We start from the raw sequence: 21,141 nt of genomic DNA, 5'->3' as shown, positions 1-21,141 counted from the left end.
TGGGAGGCCAGGTGCCTGGGAGGGACGTGGCATGCCTCTGCCCTCCCCAGCGTGCCACTGTCCTGCTGTGAAGGCCTGTGTCAAGGAAAACTGGGCTCAAAAGTGCAGACTGAGAGAGCCGTTGGGCTGTTTTGAAGGAAGGTAAGCAGGGAGCATTTGTGTGCACGCGCATATGTGTGCATGTGTCTGTTCCTGTGCGCTGCGTGTGTGTGTGCATGTGTGCATGTGTGTGGCTTCTGTAACGCTACAAAGACCTGAAACTGAGCTGTGTGCCTGCTGAGATTTACCAACTCGCCAAGACTTCCAGAGGGAAAGAGCTGGTGCTAGCCAGGAGGAGAGGGCGTTATGGAGTGGAATAGTCACCAAAACGGATGCTTTAACTGGGCAAGAAGGAATGTCGCTCAGGACTTGTCCAGGAATGCCTTTATTGGTTTGCAAGCTGGAGGAGTCTTAACTTACCGACTTCCTTTTGGAGAGGAGTTCAGTGATGGTCTGACATGGCATTTGTAAGCTCTCTGGCCGCCTCCGTGGCCAGCCGGCTTGGGTGACCTCAGATAAGGCCAACAGGACCTCCTCTTTTCCTCCAGACTTGGGCCCTAGTGTTTTCACAGTTAGGAGTGACCAAAAGGGAACTGGGCTGCCCGGTCAGAGGCCTGAGATAGGCGCCTGCTGAATGCTGAGCCTGCACCAGCGTGCTGGTGTGAGAGGTCTGCCCAGGGAGCCGCCCTGGCCTGCCCTGCTGTCAGTGCGGCTGTGGGGGCACGTTGGCAGCGTCCGGGACTCGCCTGCCACAGCCCCACTCGGAGCATAGCGCTCCTTTATCGCCACATTCCAGAGCCTCACCCAGGAGACCACGGAAGCCCTTGGAATCTGGCCCAACTCCCGAGTCGCTCCTGCTCTGCAGTAGGATGCCTTCCCTTCCCGGAGAGGCGGTTTGTGGCTGGGCAGGCGTTTCTGTGTGGAAGGTTCTGCTCTGGTTCTGGCTTTTGTTAATTTTTTTTTTTTGCTCTATATTTCTCTAAGAATTTATTGTCAGCCTCGTTTTTAGAAAGCGTGAGCAAGGAGCTCAGCTTTACTCCAGAGGGAGGGATTTTCCAGCGCCCTTGGGCAGTCTCAGTAAGGTGTCCCAGTGCTGCGCTGCAGCCTCTGTCCTGCTGGGCGCCTCCCCTCCTGGCAGCTCAGACAGTGATTTGGGTCTGGGGGCTTGGGAAGGAGTTCACTCTCAAGGTGAGACTGACGTACCAAGGGAGCAATGCCTTAGAATGGAGTTATTCTGTCTAAGGAGAGAAAGAGTTGTCCCTACAGAGTGGAGTTTATTACTGTCTTTTATTTTTTTGTAAAAAAAAAAAAAAAAAAGAAAGAGGAAATATATCAAAGTCATAGAGTCTCTGATTTAGTAGATTAAAAGCAATGTTCTCAAAGACCCAAGTGTAGTCCTCGTTTCTTAGCTCTTGATTTTTCTCTGGAATAGAAAATGATTTAATACAAACTCCAAAGAGTCAGAATTCTATTGTAATAAAATTAAAGCAAACCTTGTTTTAGTGAGAGGTTATACATGCTCTAATTATAAATGTCCACATGGAAAAAACAAGAGTGATTTTTGCATATGCTATGGATAAGATAACACAACACCCCTTGAGAAGGAACCTCTTGGCTCAGACATCGCTTCCTGACTGGGAAGGTCTTTCTGTGCCTGCAGCCCCTACCAGGCCTCCAGGGAGCAGGTACCCTTGGGACATCGCCAGGGCTACCCGTACCTCCCCTCCTGGCTTCAGATGCGAGAATGCTCCTTGCCTCATTGCTAACCCCATTCAACACTGCCTTGTGCTCTGGGCCACAGCCTCGTTTTCAGCTGTCCTAGCTTGGTGATGGACTCTTCCATGCTCCAGAGCCTGAAATCCAGGCAGTCCATCAGCACCTGTCCTCACCAGCACTGAAACCCCCACTGGCTGTTCCACATTGTGCAGCCTCAGACCCGTCAACTGAATGATCTGCTGGAAAACTCACAAGTCCAGCACCGGTGCCCATCGCTCATGTGTCATTTGATTTTGCAAATCCAGGAGAAATGTTCTGTCTCTGCTGAGGGGAAGTCATGTGATGTAGTGATGGGAATCATGGACGTGCATGACACGATCTGCCAGATCACCCTTACCCGTTCCCCTATGAAAGCTGGACATGCTCTGGTCCCTTGCAGCCCCCTAACCTCATAGGTTCAACAGAGGAGAACCCATGCCCCTTCTGGGTTTGCTTTGAGCCTCAAATGAGGCAATAGGTGAAGTTCTTGGAAGACAGTGGTTGCCCAGTTAGCTTATTACTGCTGCTTTTGCCATCATTGCTGTCAGTCACCGAGGAAACAAAAAAAGTATGGGATGGGAAAGCAGTTTTACAGCTGGTAAGAGCCTGAGCCAGGCAGCTTGACCATAAAGTCGCACTGGGTGGATGGTTAGCAAAATTGGTGCCTGGGACAATTTGAGTCATATCAAAAAATGACTTACAGAACTTTTGAATACGTTTTTTAAAACCCATCTTTTACCATAGCTTTATATTAAGAGAACAATTCCTCAGGGTAATTCTCGAGGTGGGAGGTCAGTGGACCTGCTTTCTGTGTACTCACTGATTAGATGTTCATGGAGCACTCCTCTGTCCCTCAGCTCTGCACCCAGAGGGTCCACATGTGAATCACATGTGAGTTCCAGGAATTCTTCACTTGACCAGGGAGGGGGAAAGCACAGAAAGAAGGGTTTGCCCAGTGCCTGGTGTATGCCGTGCCTTTCGTGTTGCACCCCAGTGGTTTTGGGAGCTGATCCCAGCAAACACACCCTTCTCCAGGTTGCTTCTCTACAGACAAGGAAAGTGAGGCACAGAGAGGCTGAGTGATTCATTCATCTGAAGTCACACAGCTATGATCAAGCCAGGACTCAAGCCTGGATTATGCCAGAACGTCTAGAAGGGGAGGGAAGGTGTGCACATGAATCACTCCATTGGAAATGTCAAAAGATGCTTTATGTGACAGTGAGGCGCAAAGGGACTATGATCGTTATCCCAAGGAGAGAGGGTTTCCTTTGTCTCATGGAATTTAGGAAGAGGAGGGAAGGCCTTTGAAGAGGGAGAGGAGGGCAAGGGGGAGAGGGAGAAGGAGGAAGGGGAGGAGGGGGAAGAGGAGGAAAGGGAGGAAGGGGAAGAAGAGGAAGAGGGGAGGAAGGGAGGAGATCAAGAGGAGCCACCTCAGGTTGGGGCCTAGTGTGCTGTGAGTCTCATTTCTGTCTTGATCTCACAACGGTTGTTTTAAATGAGGTGCAATTTATATGCAGTAAAATATGCTCTATTTAGTATACAGTAGTCTGAGTTTGACAAACATTATGCCATGACACTCCCACCACTATCAAGACACAGATATTTCTATTGCCCAAACCATCCCTGGCACCCTTTGCAGCCTCCACTCTTCTCCTGGCCCCGACCACACCCATTTGTGTCCAAACACAATGTCTCCACCCCAGAATGTCACCTATGTGGAGTCGTACATAGTCCTTGAGACCCCTCCAGGAGACTGCCTGCAGATGAGTGCTCGTTCTTGAAACCAAAGCCTCTCTGTCTTCAGCATTTTCCCTGGGCTGTGCTTGTCAGAGCCTCACCATGGGCACTTGCAGCTGCAGACGTAATTCCAATAAACCTCCACTTATTGGGATTGTTTGGAGATGGTGAATTGATTCAGCTGGGCGGTCCCAAGTGAGTCATTTGAGGTCCCAAGTGAGTCATTTGAGGGCGACCTAGGGACAGGACGGTTCCTGGCTGTGTCTGGAGAAGCTACCTGTTCCCTGTGCTGGTCCAGGCGCAGGTAGGACCTCTGGCATATCCATGGCTCCTGACCCCAGTGGGGCTGCTGGTACCATGGGCGTGTGGGGGAGCTGAAGAGTCCATGCTAGGAGCAGCACCTGATCCACTAATTAAGTCAGGAAACAATAGGTGCTGGAGAGGATGTGGAGAAATAGGAACACTTTTACACTGTTGGTGGGATTGTAAACTAGTTCAACCATTATGGAAAACAGTATGGCGATTCCTCAAGGATCTAGAACTAGAAGTACCATATGACCCAGCCATCCCATTGCTGGGTGTATACCCAAAGGATTATAAATCATGCTGCTATAAAGACACATGCACACGTATGTTTATTGCGACGCTATTCACAATAGCAAAGACTTGGAATCAACCCAAATGTCCATCAGTGACAGAGTGGATTAAGAAAATGTGGCACATATACACCGTGGAATACTATGCAGCCATAAAAAAGGATGAGTTTGTGTCATTTATAGGGACATGGATGCAGCTGGAAACCATCATTCTCAGCAAACTATCGCAAGAACAGAAAACCAAACACTGCATGTTCTCACTCATAGGTGGGAACTGAACAATGAGATCACTTGGACTCGGGAAGGGGAACATCACACACTGGGGCCTATCATGGGGAGGGGGGAGGGGGGAGGGATTGCATTGGGAGGTATACCTGATGTAAACGACGAGTTGATGGGTGCTGACGAGTTGATGGGTGCAGCACACCAACATGGCACAAGTATACATATGTAACAAACCTGCACGTTATGCACATGTACCCTAGAACTTAAAGTATAATAAAAAATAAATAAAGAAATGCACTTGCTTAAAGAAACAGAACATAAAACTGTGACCATCACTATAGCGGCTGTGGCAGCACGGGGGTCTGTCCCCCATAATGAATCATTTTAGGAGTTAAAGAGGAAAGCACAAATCGCTTAATAGTCTCTGAGGAGTGAGTGAGGTGTATATGAGTGTGTGTGTGTGTGTGTGTGTGTCTTGATCTAGATATCTGTAAAATATAAAAGTGATTGACTAAGATTAGAATTTTATCATTTTTAAGGAATGGAAATAATGGGTATTGGAGTTGGCAGGAGATTGGTTTAAATTTCAGATGTTCTATTCAGTAGGCTTGTAAAAAAATCATTAATGTTAGTGCAGGCTCTCTCAGCCTCTGATTTCTCATCTGTAAAATGAACTTCCCATTTCCTGCTTCACAGGATTGCTTTGGGAATTGAGTGGGATCCCTAGGGCCCAACAGTGTGCTGGGAGCATGGGAGGAGCTTGCACAGTGGCCTTGTCTTTAGGTGGTCAGCTGAGTGGTAGGAGAAGGGTGTTTCCAGAATTCTCTCTGTTCGTCAGGTGATGAAGATGCCAATTCCTGCAGCCTCACCTGGCTCACCTGAGGGTGGCTGCTTCAGCATCAGTGGGTACTTTTCTTCTCACACGCCGCTCCATCTTTCCCTTGCCTCTGTTGATCTGTCTATTCAGATGCCGTGAAATGTGCCCACCACCCTTTCCATCTCTTGTTCCTCTCTGTTCCCCAAGGGGGCTGTTCCATTCTCCAGCACATCCTCAGGACTAGGCTGAATATTGCTTCTAAGTCCCCATTTATGACTAGCAATCATAGCAATGCTTAGTCAACTCTTACCAACTTTCATGGAGAAGAATTTTCTAGTTTCTCCTTTGAAACTAAAAAGGTTCAGGGAGGATACTGTTCTTTTGAAATGAAAAGTTAATTTTTAAGCACACCTGTCGCAAAAAGTAGAATATGGGATTCTTAGCATCAGTACCTAGAAAAAGGAAGGGTTCTACATCGCTTCATAAATCTATCAGATTTGTCCTTCCTTCGCTTCAAACCAACTTTCTGTTGGAAGCAGGGCCAGTGGACAGTTAGGTGGATTACAGATCAGTGATGAGTATTTTTGGTTGCTGAATGACTGATGATGGAGGGTGCTGAAGTGTGAGGTCAACTGTCCCTTTGGCCAGCTGATTGTTAGCATGCCGGGGAGCACAGTTGGGCATTGCCTAATCTGTTTTCAGCCGGGATGGAAGGGAGATTTTCACATATATTTTTTTGTCTTCTCCATTTTTTGAGTGACTTTTGAAATACCTTCTGAGTGTCTCTTAACCCTCTGGCCTCCTTGTGGGAAAGCCACGTTTCAGTACCAGGGTTGGGGTGGAAAGAGAAGGATTCCCTGCAGGGAGGGTGGGTAAGGAAGTCTGTTGCTGCAGGTCCTCCAAAGAGACAAGAATGTATGTTCTGTATTTTCTTCCTTCTGGTCCTTTTCAGGCGATAAACCTCACTGGTATGTCATGCAGCGGAAGTCATTCAGGACCATATTTATGTTTGTTGGATTTTGAACTAAGATCTAACCACAAGGAAATCGTTGCCAGACAGTGGACAGGCTCCCTTGGGAGGGGAGGTCCTTGGTGCTGTTGGCTGGGTCTGGTGGCAACGCAAGGGAAAGGGGACACCGAATGGGATGGTTTATCCTGGACTGAGATGTGGAAAGGTTCTCCTCCTGCATCCACAGCTGAAGAGCTATGGGAACCCTGCGAGTTACTTCCTTCCACTCTGGGATCAGGTTCTAAATTTGCAGAATGAGGGTTGATTCAGACTTCCCCATACTCCCTTTGAGATGGAAGCAAAATGTTAAAATATGTTATTTAAGAATATAAAAAGGTGGAAGGGGCAGACGAGTGGCAGGACCCCACCTTTGAAAATTCTGTCCTTACCCCACCACCTCCTCACAGCAGTGTCAGCCCTGATAGCACGTCAGGTGCCAGAGACAGAGTGGAGACTTGAAGCCCTGCAGCCTCCCTCCCCTAGTAGGGGCTCCTCACTCTCCCTGCCCCTAGGAGTTTGTCAGGGCACCACGAACCCCACCTACAACCCATGTCCAGGAACCACAGATGGGAGTTTTTTTGGCTATGTCATTTCTCTGGTCTGGATGCAGAAAATTACTTTATATGTCACTTTTCCAAACCAGAACCATATTATCAGTAGCATTCTGCCATCAGTTAAGGAGGGTATCCTTTAATGATGGATCAGCGCCTTTGGGGGCTGCAAACAACAGGGTGCGGGCTCCTGTTTGGTTTCTCATTGGCAAGACTGGCAGTCAGCCATGCAATGACCCTGCTTCCACACCCCTGTTAGGTTTCATTTCTAGGCAGGATTCTCTTTTTATTGCTCTTGTCCTGCAGCTTTTGCATTGAATCTTAGAAAGCATAACAGTGGCAGAAAGTGTTTAGGTGAGGCTCTTTCCTGTGCGCCCAGTGTAGAGGCAACAGTTTCACAGGTGAGAAGATAGACGATACAGAGGTCAGAAGACAGATATTTACCCAGCCCTGCCACTTGGAGCTGTGTGGGTTTGAGCAATGAAACACCAACCTCACAGGTGGCAGGAGGATAAAGGAGATTGGAAATGGCAGATAGCATGGTGCCATTTGCTTGCACCTGCTGTTTGCCAGGGCTCTGTCTCATTAATCTTTGTGCCCCTGGTTCTGAGCACATTGTGTCCAGATAATGTTCAAATGTCCCCTGGATATCCGGTCCATGCTTCCTGCTTCATGGGCAAATGGGCTAACCTTTAGGGTCACGACTTTTGTTTTCTTTGGAAATTAGAACCCTTAAATTGGGTGACTTCATTTACTTTTCCAGTTGTGTTCATTATCAGTTGGAGACCAGCCAGGTCAGTAGCGACGGCCGCCCTGTTTCCACCTCTCACGAATGGGCGGACCTGGCTGTGCTGCCTGGGAAAAGGCCCAGAGAGCGGGGACACCTGGACTGCAGGTGGCCAAGGGCTGCATGGCTCTTCTACCTTCAAATCCTTGTGGGCTGTGTGTGTGTTTGGTTTGGGTTGGTGGTGGTTCTTTGTTTGCTTGTTTGTTTTGCCTGCTAAGGCAGCTGAGCTTTCCAAAATAGCTCCCCAGATTTTGTCATGTGTGAAAAAGCTCAAACTTTTAGCCTCTCACTCAATACTCACCTGGTGTCAGAAGCTGTTCTCTAATGCTAGAAATGTAAGGGAGAGCAAAATAAAGCAAACGTTTCCCTGCCCTCAATGAGCCTAAGTCCCAATGGGTGAAGGTGCAGTTCTTCTGAATGCAAGTATGTACTCTGGATAAAAACCCAGTGAGGAAAGGGTGGTCAGGGCAGCACCTGTTAAGGAGGTGAGGGAGATGAGATGCAGAGAAGGACAGGAGCCAAAGCTCCGGGGCAGGTGCATGCTTGCAGTGGACTGCTGGGAACAGGGCAGGCAGTGAAGAGATGAGTCCAGGGAGAGGATGCCAGGCCCTGTCCACTATGGGAAGAGCCTTTAATAGTAATTATGAGTGCTCTTACTTGGAGCCTATGAGCTGGGTACTTTATGTCCATATTCTCTAGTTCTCATAACTTTGAGAGAAAGATGGAAAGCATCTTTTTGTCTTTCATTCCATTGAAAGATAGGAAGCATTCTATTTTATAAATGTAAAACCAGGAAACTGAACAGCCTGAATGTCATGACCATGAACACACACAGAGTAAATGGTGGAATGGGGATCCCATCTTCAAGGATAAAGGGAAACAGCCGTCTCCTTTGTCCAACTGAAGTTCAAGTTCTTTCTTTGCAAAGTGATAGTCCTTTACAAGAAAACAGGATAGGAACAGTGTGTTCCAGAGGCCCCTTCTCCTTCCCTCCCCCTGAGGCTGACTCTCCTGCCCCCACTGAAGACCACCGGGATGTAGATGCAGGGGGTTCTCTGTGGAGCTCCTGGGATGGCCTACCCAGAGCTCTGCACCTTTAGAAAGATCTGTGTTGCTACAGAGTGATTCAGAAGATTGACCAGTCCTATCTTGGAATTCACCTGGTAATGTTTCATATTCTTTTCCTGTACATTTAACATTTATTGGGCATTTTCTGATGTAGAAAACTACATATGTGTGTAGCAGGAAGTTTAGCAGGAGTCCAGCCTTGTCTTTGACCCTGGGTAGGGCTGGACTGGACCCTCTCTGTCCCATGGCTGTGCTCTCATGTATTAATAGGAAGGTGGTTGAACACCACCTGGGCTGTCAGGATTTGATGAGACTCTGCTTGGAGGGCTCAGAATGGGCCTGACATAGATGGAGTGTATAGTCAATGGTAATGGAAATGTTGTTGTTTTTAATGCATCTATTATTATTTAAAGATTTCTACCACTAATAAAATAGAATTATTCATACCCTCCCACAGGAGAGGGACTATTCTCTGCCTTACCATTTGGCACGGAGCCTTCTAATCACGTACTGTTCTTAGCAGGCAGGGCAGGGAGCTAGCTGAAGGATTCCACCTCAGACTCATTAATAAGCCCTTTTTGACAGCATTTTAATTTAGATTAGAAGAATTGTTTTACAACTCATTCTTGGGCTCTTTTTTTACGTTATTGTGCCAATTTATTTTAACTCAGATTTAGGGAGAAGGGTGCGGGAAGTCATATAGACTTAGCAGCGTGAAATCTGTGACTGTAGTGGGTAGGCTCATGCCCTGGGCTGCGTGGCCCTGTAGTGTGTGTCCTGGCTGCCAGCCAGGCGTGGGAGGGACTGGGCTGATGGCCATACAGCACCCTCCATCGTGGGGAGGAGGAGTAGTCTTTGTCATTTTCACGGAGCAGAAGCTGTTTATCAGCACCTCCTTCTCACTCTCTGAAAACAGCAGGAAGGATTTACCAGGTCTTACATTTGTTAAATTTTCCTGGTAACAGGAAATCTAAACAGAAATCAAATTAACTTGATGTTTACTCAGGGCCTATAAAGACACTCACCCGTGTGCTATGCCGTTTAATTCTCAGGTCAGCCTTTTCATAGAACCATCTACCCACACCCTCATTTTATAGCCAGGAAGCTGAAAGTCAAGGTGAATGCACCAGTTGGTAGAACCCAAGGGTAGACTCAGGATAGAGCTGAGATTTGAACCAGTGTCCATCTGATGCCAGAGCTTCTTCAAGGGACCACTCTACTTCACAATCGCCTAGTGATTGCATTAACAAATGGATTGCATTTTCCACTTTTGAAATTGTAGAAGTGATATTTGCACGTGCCTTATAATTTAGGCCAATCTTTCCAGATGTCTCCTTTGTTTAATTTGCACAGAGCTGGGCGAAATAGGTGTTTTAGTCTCTGCCTCGTCTGAAGCCTGGTCACTCGCTAATCCCTGGTCAGAGCAATGTGAGTTCAGTGCCACCTCTTTGTGGGCAGGGCCACTGACAGAGCCTCCAGGTGTGTGCCCTCCTAGTGCTCTCTGAGCAGGTGGGCAGTGGGCCAGCAGGAGCACACAGGCATCAGGGCCAGTGCACCTGGGTTCTAGGCCCACCTCCACCTCCTAGCAGCTGCCTGACCTTGGGCAAATTATTTATTCTCTTTGATCCTCAGTTCCTTATAGAGTAACAAGAAAATAGGTTATACTGTGAAAATTAGAGAAAATGCACGATGCTCCTGCCCTGTCAATAAAAGGTACTCAGAAAACAGCAGCTGTTACTGAGGCTATTACCTTGAATTAATCCCATGGCATATGTCCTGTCATCACTTTCCCTGCCTTGAAGACTTGGTTTATTTTCAGCATTTTGTGTAGCATTTCTACTCCCAGACCCTCCCTTCCCTAGGCTTGACTTTAGGATGGGAGTCACGGCCACTGCAGATGGGCCCGTACCCCTGTGTCCACTCTCCCCACTCCCTGCTTCTCTGCATGCTTTCCCTTGGGCACGGTTGAAACAAGAAGCAAGCCTGACATGGGCGTGTTTTCAGCACCACACCCCAGTACCTCTCGGGACTCTGTCCTAACACGTTGTCCCATGTTTTCAAAAAAGCCAGCAGCTGCTGACCATGGTGGTGCATCAGCCTGGAGCCCGGGGCTATGAGGCACATGCTCAGGGCAGGTCCCTCCAGAGGGCTCCTGGGCCAGGCTCAGTGACTGCTGTTAGGTAGTGGCTCACGTCTGTCAAATTCCAGGTGCCCACGCAGCGTGGGCTTCCCACCACCAGCAGCTCCCTGGCTGTGGAATGCTTGCAATTTCACAGTTGAGAAAGTAGAAGGTGGGGGAGGCTCATGGGGTGCGGCATGTGCTGATTACAAACTCCAGCTTATTTTAGGAGGCTCTTGGCAAGGACCCGATGTGTGTGGTCGCGGCAATTGGCCAGTCAGCACATTGAGGCTCGGGAGTCCCAGAATGCCAGAGTCATGGCCATGATTAATAATAGCAGCCGATGCTTCAGCCCTTCCTGCCCACACTTTAGTTCAAAGTTGTATTTTCTTGACATTCCATGTATGGAAATCAGCGCATACAGGTCAGCCTCAAGTGTCTATGATCCTGAGACATTCACCAGGCACCTACTTGGCCCAAAGTTGCTGTGCCAAACAGGAAGACCCAAACCAATTCCTGCACTTTCTCTTTTCATTGAATTTCATATTGACATTTGAGCAGACATTCAGTTTTTTTTCCTTTTTCTTTTTTTTGAGACGGAGTCTTGCTCTCTTGCCCAGGCTGGAGGGCAGTGGCACGATCACTGCTCGCTGCAACCTCTTCCTCCCAGGTTCAAGCAATTCTTCTGCCTCAGCCTCCTGAGTAGCTGAGACTACAGGCGTGCACCACTATACCCGGCTAATTTTTGTATTTTTAGTAGAGACAGGTTTCACCAAGACATTCAATTTAATAGGAATTTGCTACCCAGCACCTAGCTGATGCTCAACAAATGTTAGATAGGTCTGTGAACGGAAGCTCTTCTTTGTCTAATATGAACAGTTCATTCTTGGGGATTTATGAGCCGAGCTGGGCTCAACGTTCACAGTCATGATGAAATTAACAGTGAGCCCCAAAGGTAAGATGATTCAAAAGGTGAAGATTCCCAGAGTTCAGAATGACAGTTTGTTCTGCATGGAAAGGTAGAAATGATTCAAGTACCTGAAATGTTTATTTGAATGCCTTTTCATTGGCATCCTCCAGAGTATATATAAAACTTTGTGATCTTAGAGGGATCTTTGTCCCTGTTTATTGTAAATCATATTTTGAATCCATTTATTTGTTTAGACAAATGCACACACTCATTCTGAGGGTGTGAGGGTTGCTTTCATCCCGGACTGAAAGCCTCTCTCTGGTTTTCTCCCCCGCAGTGCTACACACGCAGGGCCCTGTCGATGGCAGCCTTTATGCGAAGGTGAGGAAAAAAAGCTCCTCGGATCCTGGCATCCCAGGTGGCCCCCAGGCCGTCCCGACCACCAACAGCCCAGACCACAGTGACCACACCTTGTCTGTCAGCAGTGACTCTGGCCACTCTACAGCCTCTGCCAGGACTGATAAGACGGAAGAGCGCCTGGCTCCAGGAACCAGGAGGGGCCTGAGCGCCCAGGAGAAGGCCGAGTTGGACCAGCTGCTCAGTGGCTTTGGCCTGGAGGATCCTGGAAGCTCCCTCAAGGAAATGACTGATGCTCGAAGCAAGTACAGTGGGACCCGCCACGTGGTGCCGGCCCAGGTTCATGTGAATGGAGATGCTGCTCTGAAGGACCGGGAGACGGACATTCTGGATGACGAGATGCCCCACCACGACCTGCACAGTGTGGACAGCCTTGGGACCCTGTCCTCCTCAGAAGGGCCGCAGTCGGCCCACCTGGGTCCCTTCACCTGCCACAAGAGCAGCCAGAACTCACTCCTATCTGACGGTTTTGGCAGCAACGTTGGTGAAGATCCGCAGGGCACCCTTGTTCCGGACCTGGGCCTTGGCATGGATGGCCCCTATGAGCGGGAGCGGACTTTCGGGACTCGAGAACCCAAGCAGCCCCAGCCCCTGCTGAGAAAGCCCTCAGTGTCCTCCCAGATGCAGGCCTACGGGCAGAGCAGCTACTCCACACAGACCTGGGTGCGCCAGCAGCAGATGGTTGTAGCTCACCAGTACAGCTTCGCCCCCGATGGGGAGGCCCGGCTGGTGAGCCGCGGCCCTGCAGACAATCCGGGCCTCGTCCAGGCCCAGCCCAGAGTCCCACTCACCCCCACCCGAGGGACCAGCAGTAGGGTGGCTGTCCAGAGGGGTGTAGGCAGTGGGCCACACCCCTCTGACACACAGCAGCCCTCTCCCAGCAAAGCGTTCAAACCCAGGTTTCCAGGCGACCAGGTTGTGAATGGAGCTGGCCCAGAGCTGAGCACAGGCCCCTCCCCAGGCTCTCCCACCCTGGACATCGACCAGTCCATCGAGCAGCTCAACAGGCTGATCCTGGAGCTGGATCCCACCTTCGAACCCATCCCTACCCACATGAATGCCCTCAGTAGCCAGGCCAATGGCTCTGTGTCTCCGGACAGCGTGGGAGGCGGGCTCCGGGCAAGCAGCAGGCTGCCTGACACGGGAGAGGGCCCCAACAGGACCCCTGGGCGGCAAGGTGAGCTGGGGCTCCATGGGAGGTGCTCCACAGGAGGCTAACGTGTGATGAGAAATCAGCCTAGTAGGTTCGCTTTTGGCAAAACCCACAAGGGAGGGACATTTCCCTTGCAGTTTCAATTCTCGTGAATTTTGGCCTAGGATCCAAATGCTGTCATGCTGGTGTGGTCCCTTGGTAGGAGATTTGGAGGGTGAGAGAACCAGGCAGAACACCTGCTGTTAACGTCAGTGCAGGGGCAAGGACAGCATGCGCTCCACTGGAAAGGGCCGGTCATGCCTTCATTGCAGAGTGGGCTTCACAGTGAAACTGTTCTCCCTTCATGAATGTTAGTGGATTTACGAAGGAAGCATACTTACTTATGTCCTTGTGGTATAGATCAGGGCTTTGTGGAAAAATGCCAGCTACTTCAATGGGGCTGAAGGTTGGGGAGGAAGAGGACTGCTGAGCCCTCAGACAGCTTTGTCACAGGAAGTGTTTAAGCAGTCGTGGTATAAAATGTTCTGATTACAAATACACGTGTCAGAGTTGGCCATGGTGGTGTGGGGGGACTGGTTATGGAAGGCAGTGGCTGGGTGGAGGCTTGGGGTCCACAAGGGGTTCTGCCACGGGGAGCAGCTTAGTGATGGGAGGGGCTTGGGGGAGCAGGCTCATGGGTGAGGGGACTGAGAGCTGTGGTGGGACCCAGAGCCATGGGGCCAGGTGCAGGGGCCTCCTGGGGATGCCCCAAAACCAGGTGGGGGTCATGCTAACCGCAGAGAGGCCAAGACTGTATGTGTCCTTTTCCCCTGAGGCTGGTGGTTTAGAAACCAGCACAGGGCCTTTCTGCCTACCTTTGAGGCCTGGGAAGAGCCAGGGCTGGGAGTGGTGGACAGGCATTGACCTCTGCCCGGGTTATAGTAGCACTATCTTCAAGCTGCATCGATGTAATGGGGCAAGTTGCCTGTTGGGACCAGGTTCTTTCTGTTGGGAAGTCATGAAAGCTGAGGGGACCAGAGAGCTGGAGGTGGTCATGTCGGCCAGGGAAGACACTCAGCAGGCAGAGAAGGGCACTGAAATGGAGCAGGGTTGTCTCAGTAGGGGACTGTGTGGGTAAGATCATGTGGTCTGGAAGCTCCTTCACAGAGGTGCACACCAGGGGAGGGCAGCCAGGCTGTAGCGGCTATGCCTGGGGGCTGCTGGGAGGCTACAGGAGGTGGAGAGACAGAGCTGTGTTCTGGAAGCCCTGGCAGTGATATGCAGGGACCAGGACCCAAGGATAACCTTGGGCCAGAGAGTGTGGCATCCATATGGTGCCAGGGCCTCCCACATTGGCACGTTGGGATGTGTTGGCAAATGGGGGCCGCTGGCTCCTTAGAGGGACTTACCTCTAAAAGTGAAGACCAGAGAGGTAAAGGACCAGGGAGAATATGGCTATGTGACACCGTGCATGTGATTCCCACCATGTGCTGGTAACACTGATGAGATGCTACCACTTATGCCCGCGTGGTTCTTGGTTTAGGTGGGCTGGCCCATGTTATCGTCCTAAGCACCCTGGCTGCAGGCACCAGTCCCTGCCTTATAGTCGTGTTGACGGAGATATCAGTAGGTTACATGGCCCGCCTAGGTTCACATGGCACCAGCGTAGTAGAGCAAATGTCAGTGCCCTGCGGTGTGGACTCAGTGTCTCCATCCTCTTTGGAGTCACACAGGTGAGGACTACAATCCCAACTCAGGTCTGGGGTGGTCTGGGGGAAGGACCTCACACTCTGCAGATATTGGTCCTGGCTTCAGGTCTGAGTGTGCCGTGGGCTGCCTGAATGACGCACGTGTGTAAAGGGCAGTGTCTCTGTGAATTTCTCTTCACTCCGTCTGTGAGAAGGAAACCCTATCCCAGTGCCTGGCCCAGGGACGGTGTGAAGAAAGGCTCGTCCACATCCACCTCTCACTTACTAGGGGTGTGACTGAGCAAACAGCTGTCATTCCAGCCTACCTGAGTAACTCCGTCTTTGTATATCCTGAGCTGGGAGTTTGAAGGAGCCTGGAGAGTCCCCCATGAGTAGATTATTGGACTTTACAATACAGCTGTATAGCAACCACAACACCACAGCAGGATAGCACTTCCTGAACAATAGGTCCAGGTTGATGCATTAAACAAATATATTTGGGAAATTCTGAGTCTACAAAAAAGGCTCCAATGGGAACAAAACTATCTGCAGTATCACACCTGACTTACTTCACCAAACCTTCTTGAAAGAAGTTACTTGGAAACATTAAAATCAAAAGTCTTTTCTCCTGGATAACAATCTCATGTAGGTTTGGAGGAGGCTGGAGGCATCTGAGTGTATGTGGAGAAGAGGACTCCATGGCTTAGGTTAACATATAGTAGTCTCTTGAGGTTAATATGTCTTTCAATTGATTGAATTCCATCCTTTTGATTCCCCGTTCTTGGTGCAAATAAACAGTTATAAGGCCTGGAATTTTAGAAAGCCACATCATATTATCCACTCTCAGATTGGCTGTTTTTAAATTACTTGGTAAACTCATTATTTATTTATTTTTATTTTTATTTATTTATTTTTTTGAGACAGAGTCTCGCTCTGTCACCCAGGCTGGAGTGCAGTGATGTGATCTCAGCTCACTGCAAGCTCCGCCTCCCAGGTTCATGCCATTCTGCCTCAACCCAGTAGCTGGGACTACAGGCACCCGCTACCATGCCCGGCTAATTTTTTGTATTTTTAGTAGAGACGGGGATTCACCGTGTTAGCCAGGATGGTCTTGATCTACTGACCTTGTGATCTGTCCGCCTTGGCCTCCCAAAGTGCTGGGATTACAGGCGTGAGTTACTGCGCCCAACCAAACTCATTACTTTAATAATATTTTTTTGTTTTTTTTTTTGAGTCTTGCTCTGTCGCCCAGGCTGGAGTGCAGTGGCACAATCTCGGCTCACTGCAACCTCCACCTCCCGAGTTCAAATGATTCTCCTGCCTCAGCCTCCCGAGTAGCTGGGACTACAGGTGCGCACCTCCATGCCCGGCTAATTTTTGTATTTTTAGTAGAGATGGGGTTTCACCATATTGGCCAAGCTGGTCTTGAACTCCCAACTTCGTGATCTGCCCACCTCAGCCTCCCAAAGTGCTGGGATTATAAGCGTGAGCCCCTGTGTCCAACCCAGTAACGCATTTTGATTTTGATTTTAGATCCTGTTTAATTCCTTTTATTATAAAAGTTATTTAGTTATCATTTTGAAGTTGGACTTTCATATCTCAGCAATAGACCAGTAAAATTCAGTGTATATTTGGGTATTGACAATACAAGTATTTATAAAGTATTTATTAATCTATGCGTATTTGACAGGCATCTCGGACCATTTGTCCATTTTTTTCTAGCATCAGAACTAAAAAGATGTCAAAAGATTAGATATAAGCAAAACCGGGTACCAGTTTCCCCAGAGCTTTTTAAAATTGGGAAGTGACCTTCTTGTAAGAACCCTGACACGTGAGCAACTGTCCATGAGCAGTGATGAATGGACACTGAAGGGTTAGCTGCAGCATTGGAAACAGGGCAGAGGGAGCCATGCCTTTCCTGGGAGCTCCGCTTCCTCTTCCAGGATGTGCCTCTTGTGCTAGGTAAGCACCAAGCTGGGAGATGGAGCAAGCCTTGAGACTCGCACTTCATTTAGTGTAAAAAGCCTACACAGTGTAGAGGTGGTCTCTGAACAGCCTACATGGCAGGCTTTTGGATCTCAGTCCAGGGCTTTCTGACCTGATAGAAATCCCTTTAAAAGATGCCCACTGGGCTGAGGGAGGCAGATCACCTGAGGTCAGGAGTTCAAGACCAGCCTGGTCCACATGGCAAAACCCTGTCTCTACTAAAGCTACAAAAATGAGCCTGGCGTGGTAGTTCATGCCTGTAATCCCAGCTACTTGGGAGGCTGAGGCAGGAGAATCACTTGAACCCAGGAGGCAGAGATTGCAGCAAACTGAGATTGCGCCACTGTACTCCAGCTTAGGTGACAGAGCAAGCACTCTGGCTCAAAAAAAAAAAAAAAAATTGCTTACTTCTATAGCTCTCAGGCACTGCAGCTAAGCAGGGAAGGAATCGTTTCTTCCCTCCCTGGCAGGTATAGAAAACACTGGAACTCTTTTTGATTTTAAAATTTAAATTTCAGTAATGACATTTCTCAATAGGAAATGGCTACTTTGGCAAGCAGCAGAAAACAAAAATCACTAGATCCTAGCAGGAACAAGTGTGGTAGCAAAGCAGCTGGTTCCGAGTCTCTGGGACATCGTCAGAAGGTTGGGGATGCTGCTGGAGTGCCTGCACTTTGAAGGCATCCTAGATCCCCCAACCCATATCCATCTCCTCAGCCAGCCAAAGGGGACCAGGGCTGCTGAGCTGGAGTCCTCCTCTTTCAGCTTAGCTCCATGTGTGAATAGGAAAGATCCTGGCATGTCCGAAAGGCTCATGACATGCCCAGAATGGTACCATCACTTACCCTGCAAGGGGAATCATTTCCACATCTGTGTGCGTGAGGGTCAGCCCCATATATGGTGCGGCATTGCCTGACTGACTGGAGACTATCTTGAGTCTTGCTCACAAGGGGAAACTGTAGACTGGAAGTTCTGAGAGCGCCATGTCTACATGAGCCCCTTCTTGCTGTCCTGCCTTCCGTCTCATCCATGGACACAGACTGCTACACAGCTTTCTTAATTCTGACAGTAGATGAAGGTTTGTCACAGAGACCTCAGCATCCTGAAGTTACCAGATTCTTTCACTCTTTGCAGATTATGTCCTCATTATGAGAAAGACCACCACTTGTGGTAGAGAGTTGGGAATAGCATTGCCCAGTGCACCTCCGGGGGACTTCTGGGCATCCTGCATTATTTATGAGATGAAAATTATATGTGAAGGCTAAGTATTTCCTAAGAAAGTCTTTCATATCAGCACAATGATAATAATGGTGGCTCTGCTGCTGATGGTAGTGATGATCATGGTGATGATCATGGTGATGATGATGGTGATGGTGATGATCATGGTGATGGTGATGATTGTGATGATGGTGGTGGTGATGGTGATGATGACAATGGTGATGGAGATGATGTTGATGGTGGTGATGCTGATGGTGGTGATGGTGATGGTGATGATGGTGATGGTGATGACAGTGATGATGGTGATGATGGTGATGTTGTTGATGGTGATGGTGGTGATGACAATGATGATGGTGATGATGTTGAAAGTGGTGATGATGTTGATGGTGATGATGGTCATGGTGATCATGGTGATGATCCTGATGTTGGTGATGACCCTGATCATGGTGATGATGGTGATGACTGTGATGATGTTGATGGTGGTGATGGTGAAGATGATAGTGATGATGGTGATGACTGTGATGATGGTGATGATGTTGATGGTGGTGGTGATGTTGATAGTGGTAATGGTGATGGTGATGGTGATGATCCTGATGATGGTGATGATCCTGATGATGGTGATGACTGTGATGATGTTGGTGGTGGTGATGGTGATGGTAATGACTCTGATGATGGTGGTGATGTTGATGGTGGTGATGATGTTAATGGTGGTAATGGTGATGGTGATAATGGTGATAGTGATGGTGATGATGGTGGTGACTGTGGTGATGTTGATGGCGATGATGACAATGATGATGGTGATGACTGTGATGATGGTGATGATGCTGATGGTGGTGATGATGGTTTGGCGATGGTGATGATGACAGTGATGAATGTAATGATAGTGATGATGTTTATGGTGGTGTTAGTGATGGTGATGTTGATGATGTTGGAAATAGTAAGAACTGTTACTCTGAGTGCCTACACTGTTTTAAGTACCTTCATTTTCACCGGGACACATAACAGAGCTCTCATCTCTCTGACTGCACCCCATGGCCGTGTCCTAATTCCACTAAGCTCACCCTCTTACACCAGCCAGCAAACCTCTTGAGGGAAGCACTCATTATTTTTTTCCCCTGGCATGCAGGAAGAGTTCGACATATGTTTGCAGATACAGGGGTCTGGGACAGGCGGAACTGCAGATGATCGTTTCGAGACCAGAATTGTTCTGTTGAATGGGCACTGAGGGGGATTTATCACTGGACAATGTAGAGTAGCCCTGCCCACCCACAAGACCAAAGAGAGGCTGTCCAGAGGTGGGATATCACAAAGCTCTGGTGGCTGAGACCTGGGTGCTATCTGTGCCAGTGAGCACAGTTTTGTGTCATTCTTGTAGAATGGGTGAGATTCAGGCAGTTGGTTCGGGGGCATTTTGCTCCCCACAAGTGTCCGCCAGCCATGAGGCCCTGCTCCCTCACTCTGATCTGACTTCTGCCGCCGTCAGTGTTTTGTGGAAGAGGCCCTGGGTGCTGCTTCCAGGCTCATTGTCCCCGCCCCACTCTGGGTCTCAGCCTGGTTTCAGCCTGCACGTGGTGGGTTTTTTGCATCATACCCTTTTAAGTGGGGGAAGATTTCAACTGATGATATCCCAGTAACAAAAGAAATGACTCAACCTTTGAAATTCATGATTCCACGGGTGGCAGAAAGCCAGTTCTGTGGGTTTTTTTTTTTTTTTTCATACCTTGAGGGCTCTTTGCTTCATGTTGTCAAAATATTTTATTCATGTTACATCAACCTCCACCCTGTGACGACAGGAACCTGGCAGGCCCTGTTCTGCTTGCAGACAGTGCTGTGGCATTCCCACCAGGCATTCAGTGTCCCTCCCAGACTCGGCACCTGCTCTTTTAGTGCTAACCCATGGCTGATAACCTGTGCATCCTAAAGAAAGTTCAGAGCAATGGAAACTGTCAGCTTTTAATAATTGACCATGGGGTGCCCGTTGATTTAAATTGTGTGCTAAACTCCAACCAAAGGAACCAAATGTGAAAGCTGGAAGAGCGCTTTAGGGTTCAGAAAGCAGGTCATCTGCAAGCTGATTCCGTGGCAGAAGGCTCACAGCCTCACAAAGTAGAGACATGCGGACAGTCCCATCTCATTTCAACTCCAGAGTTGGGGAACATGCCGGGGGTGCTCAGCCAGAGCCTCTCAGCCAGGCCTTGTGAGGCAGAGGGATCCTTACCAGGCAGATGGTCTGGAGGAGAAGCGGACTGCGAGAAAGCATAGTGTGCCAGGGAAGTTCGGTGCCGGGGAGTGAGGCTGGAGATGCAGATAGGCCTCACCATGGAGGGCCAGGATGGGGGCCAAGGGGCAAGGCTCTTCCCTGAGGGCAGAGGCGAGCCTCGGAGTCTTGGGCTGGGCCCTTGCTTGCTTTTTTTTCTTTTCTTTCTTTTTTGCATGGTCACTGTCTTACCAGAAGAGAAGGCACTGAGAAGGTGCACTGAGCCCGGGAGCTCCATTAGGGGCCCAGAGACAATGGAGGATAGCATTTAGGCAGGATGGGGGTGCCATGGGGTGGCACTGGCCTCCAACTCTGCAGAGGAAGAATCTCAGGAGAGAGGGAGGGAAGTGAGTAAGTGGGCCCCAGCGCCTGTCCCCCAGCAGCTGGACATTGGAAGAATGAAGGGGCCTTGGATTTGGCTGTCAGTGATCTGGATATGGGGGTTTCAGAGTCATGCTGGGGACACAGGGGATCCACGGTACTTTCTAAAGGTCCAGGTGTCGTTATTTCCTTACTGTGTGTTATAACTGAGCAGTCCCCAGTTACAGGCGTCACCCTGCCAGTGTCGGACCCTCGGAGCATGGGGGAAGACACCAGTATGCGCATCTGAGGTGGAGGATGGAGGAGTGACTGCAGCACCAAGCATAGACACTCCTGGAGCCCTCCAAGGACTCAGGCGTCAGCAAGAGACCAGGTCTCATGCCAGTACCTCCGCCTTTCAGGGGCTGTCTTTGGATGGTCACAGCCAGCCCAGGGTCACCTTTTCTCTGAGAGGCTTCCCTTGGCCACTGCACTCTCCAAGCAGCTGGGTGAGGTCCTAGGACCCAGGT

At 49.3% G+C, this 21,141-nt stretch overlaps 1 protein-coding gene across 14 annotated transcripts in view; it reads left to right on the top strand.

The window, feature by feature from the left end:
* TNS3 (tensin 3) overlaps positions 1-21,141 on the top strand; it is a 310,203-nt gene that overhangs the window by 207,241 nt on the left and 81,821 nt on the right. For all 14 annotated transcript variants that reach the window (XM_030932723.1, XM_030932719.1, XM_010374408.2 and 11 more), the window contains one exon: positions 11,951-13,207. In XM_030932723.1, coding sequence (XP_030788583.1) covers positions 11,951-13,207 — 1,257 coding nt within the window. The remainder of the gene's footprint in view (positions 1-11,950; positions 13,208-21,141) is intronic.

Source organism: Rhinopithecus roxellana, chromosome 6, assembly GCF_007565055.1.
Source record: "Rhinopithecus roxellana isolate Shanxi Qingling chromosome 6, ASM756505v1, whole genome shotgun sequence".
Taxonomy (NCBI): domain Eukaryota; kingdom Metazoa; phylum Chordata; class Mammalia; order Primates; family Cercopithecidae; genus Rhinopithecus; species Rhinopithecus roxellana.
The sequence above is the reverse complement of the archived record's forward strand: the minus strand, read 5'-3'. Positions and strand labels throughout refer to the sequence as shown.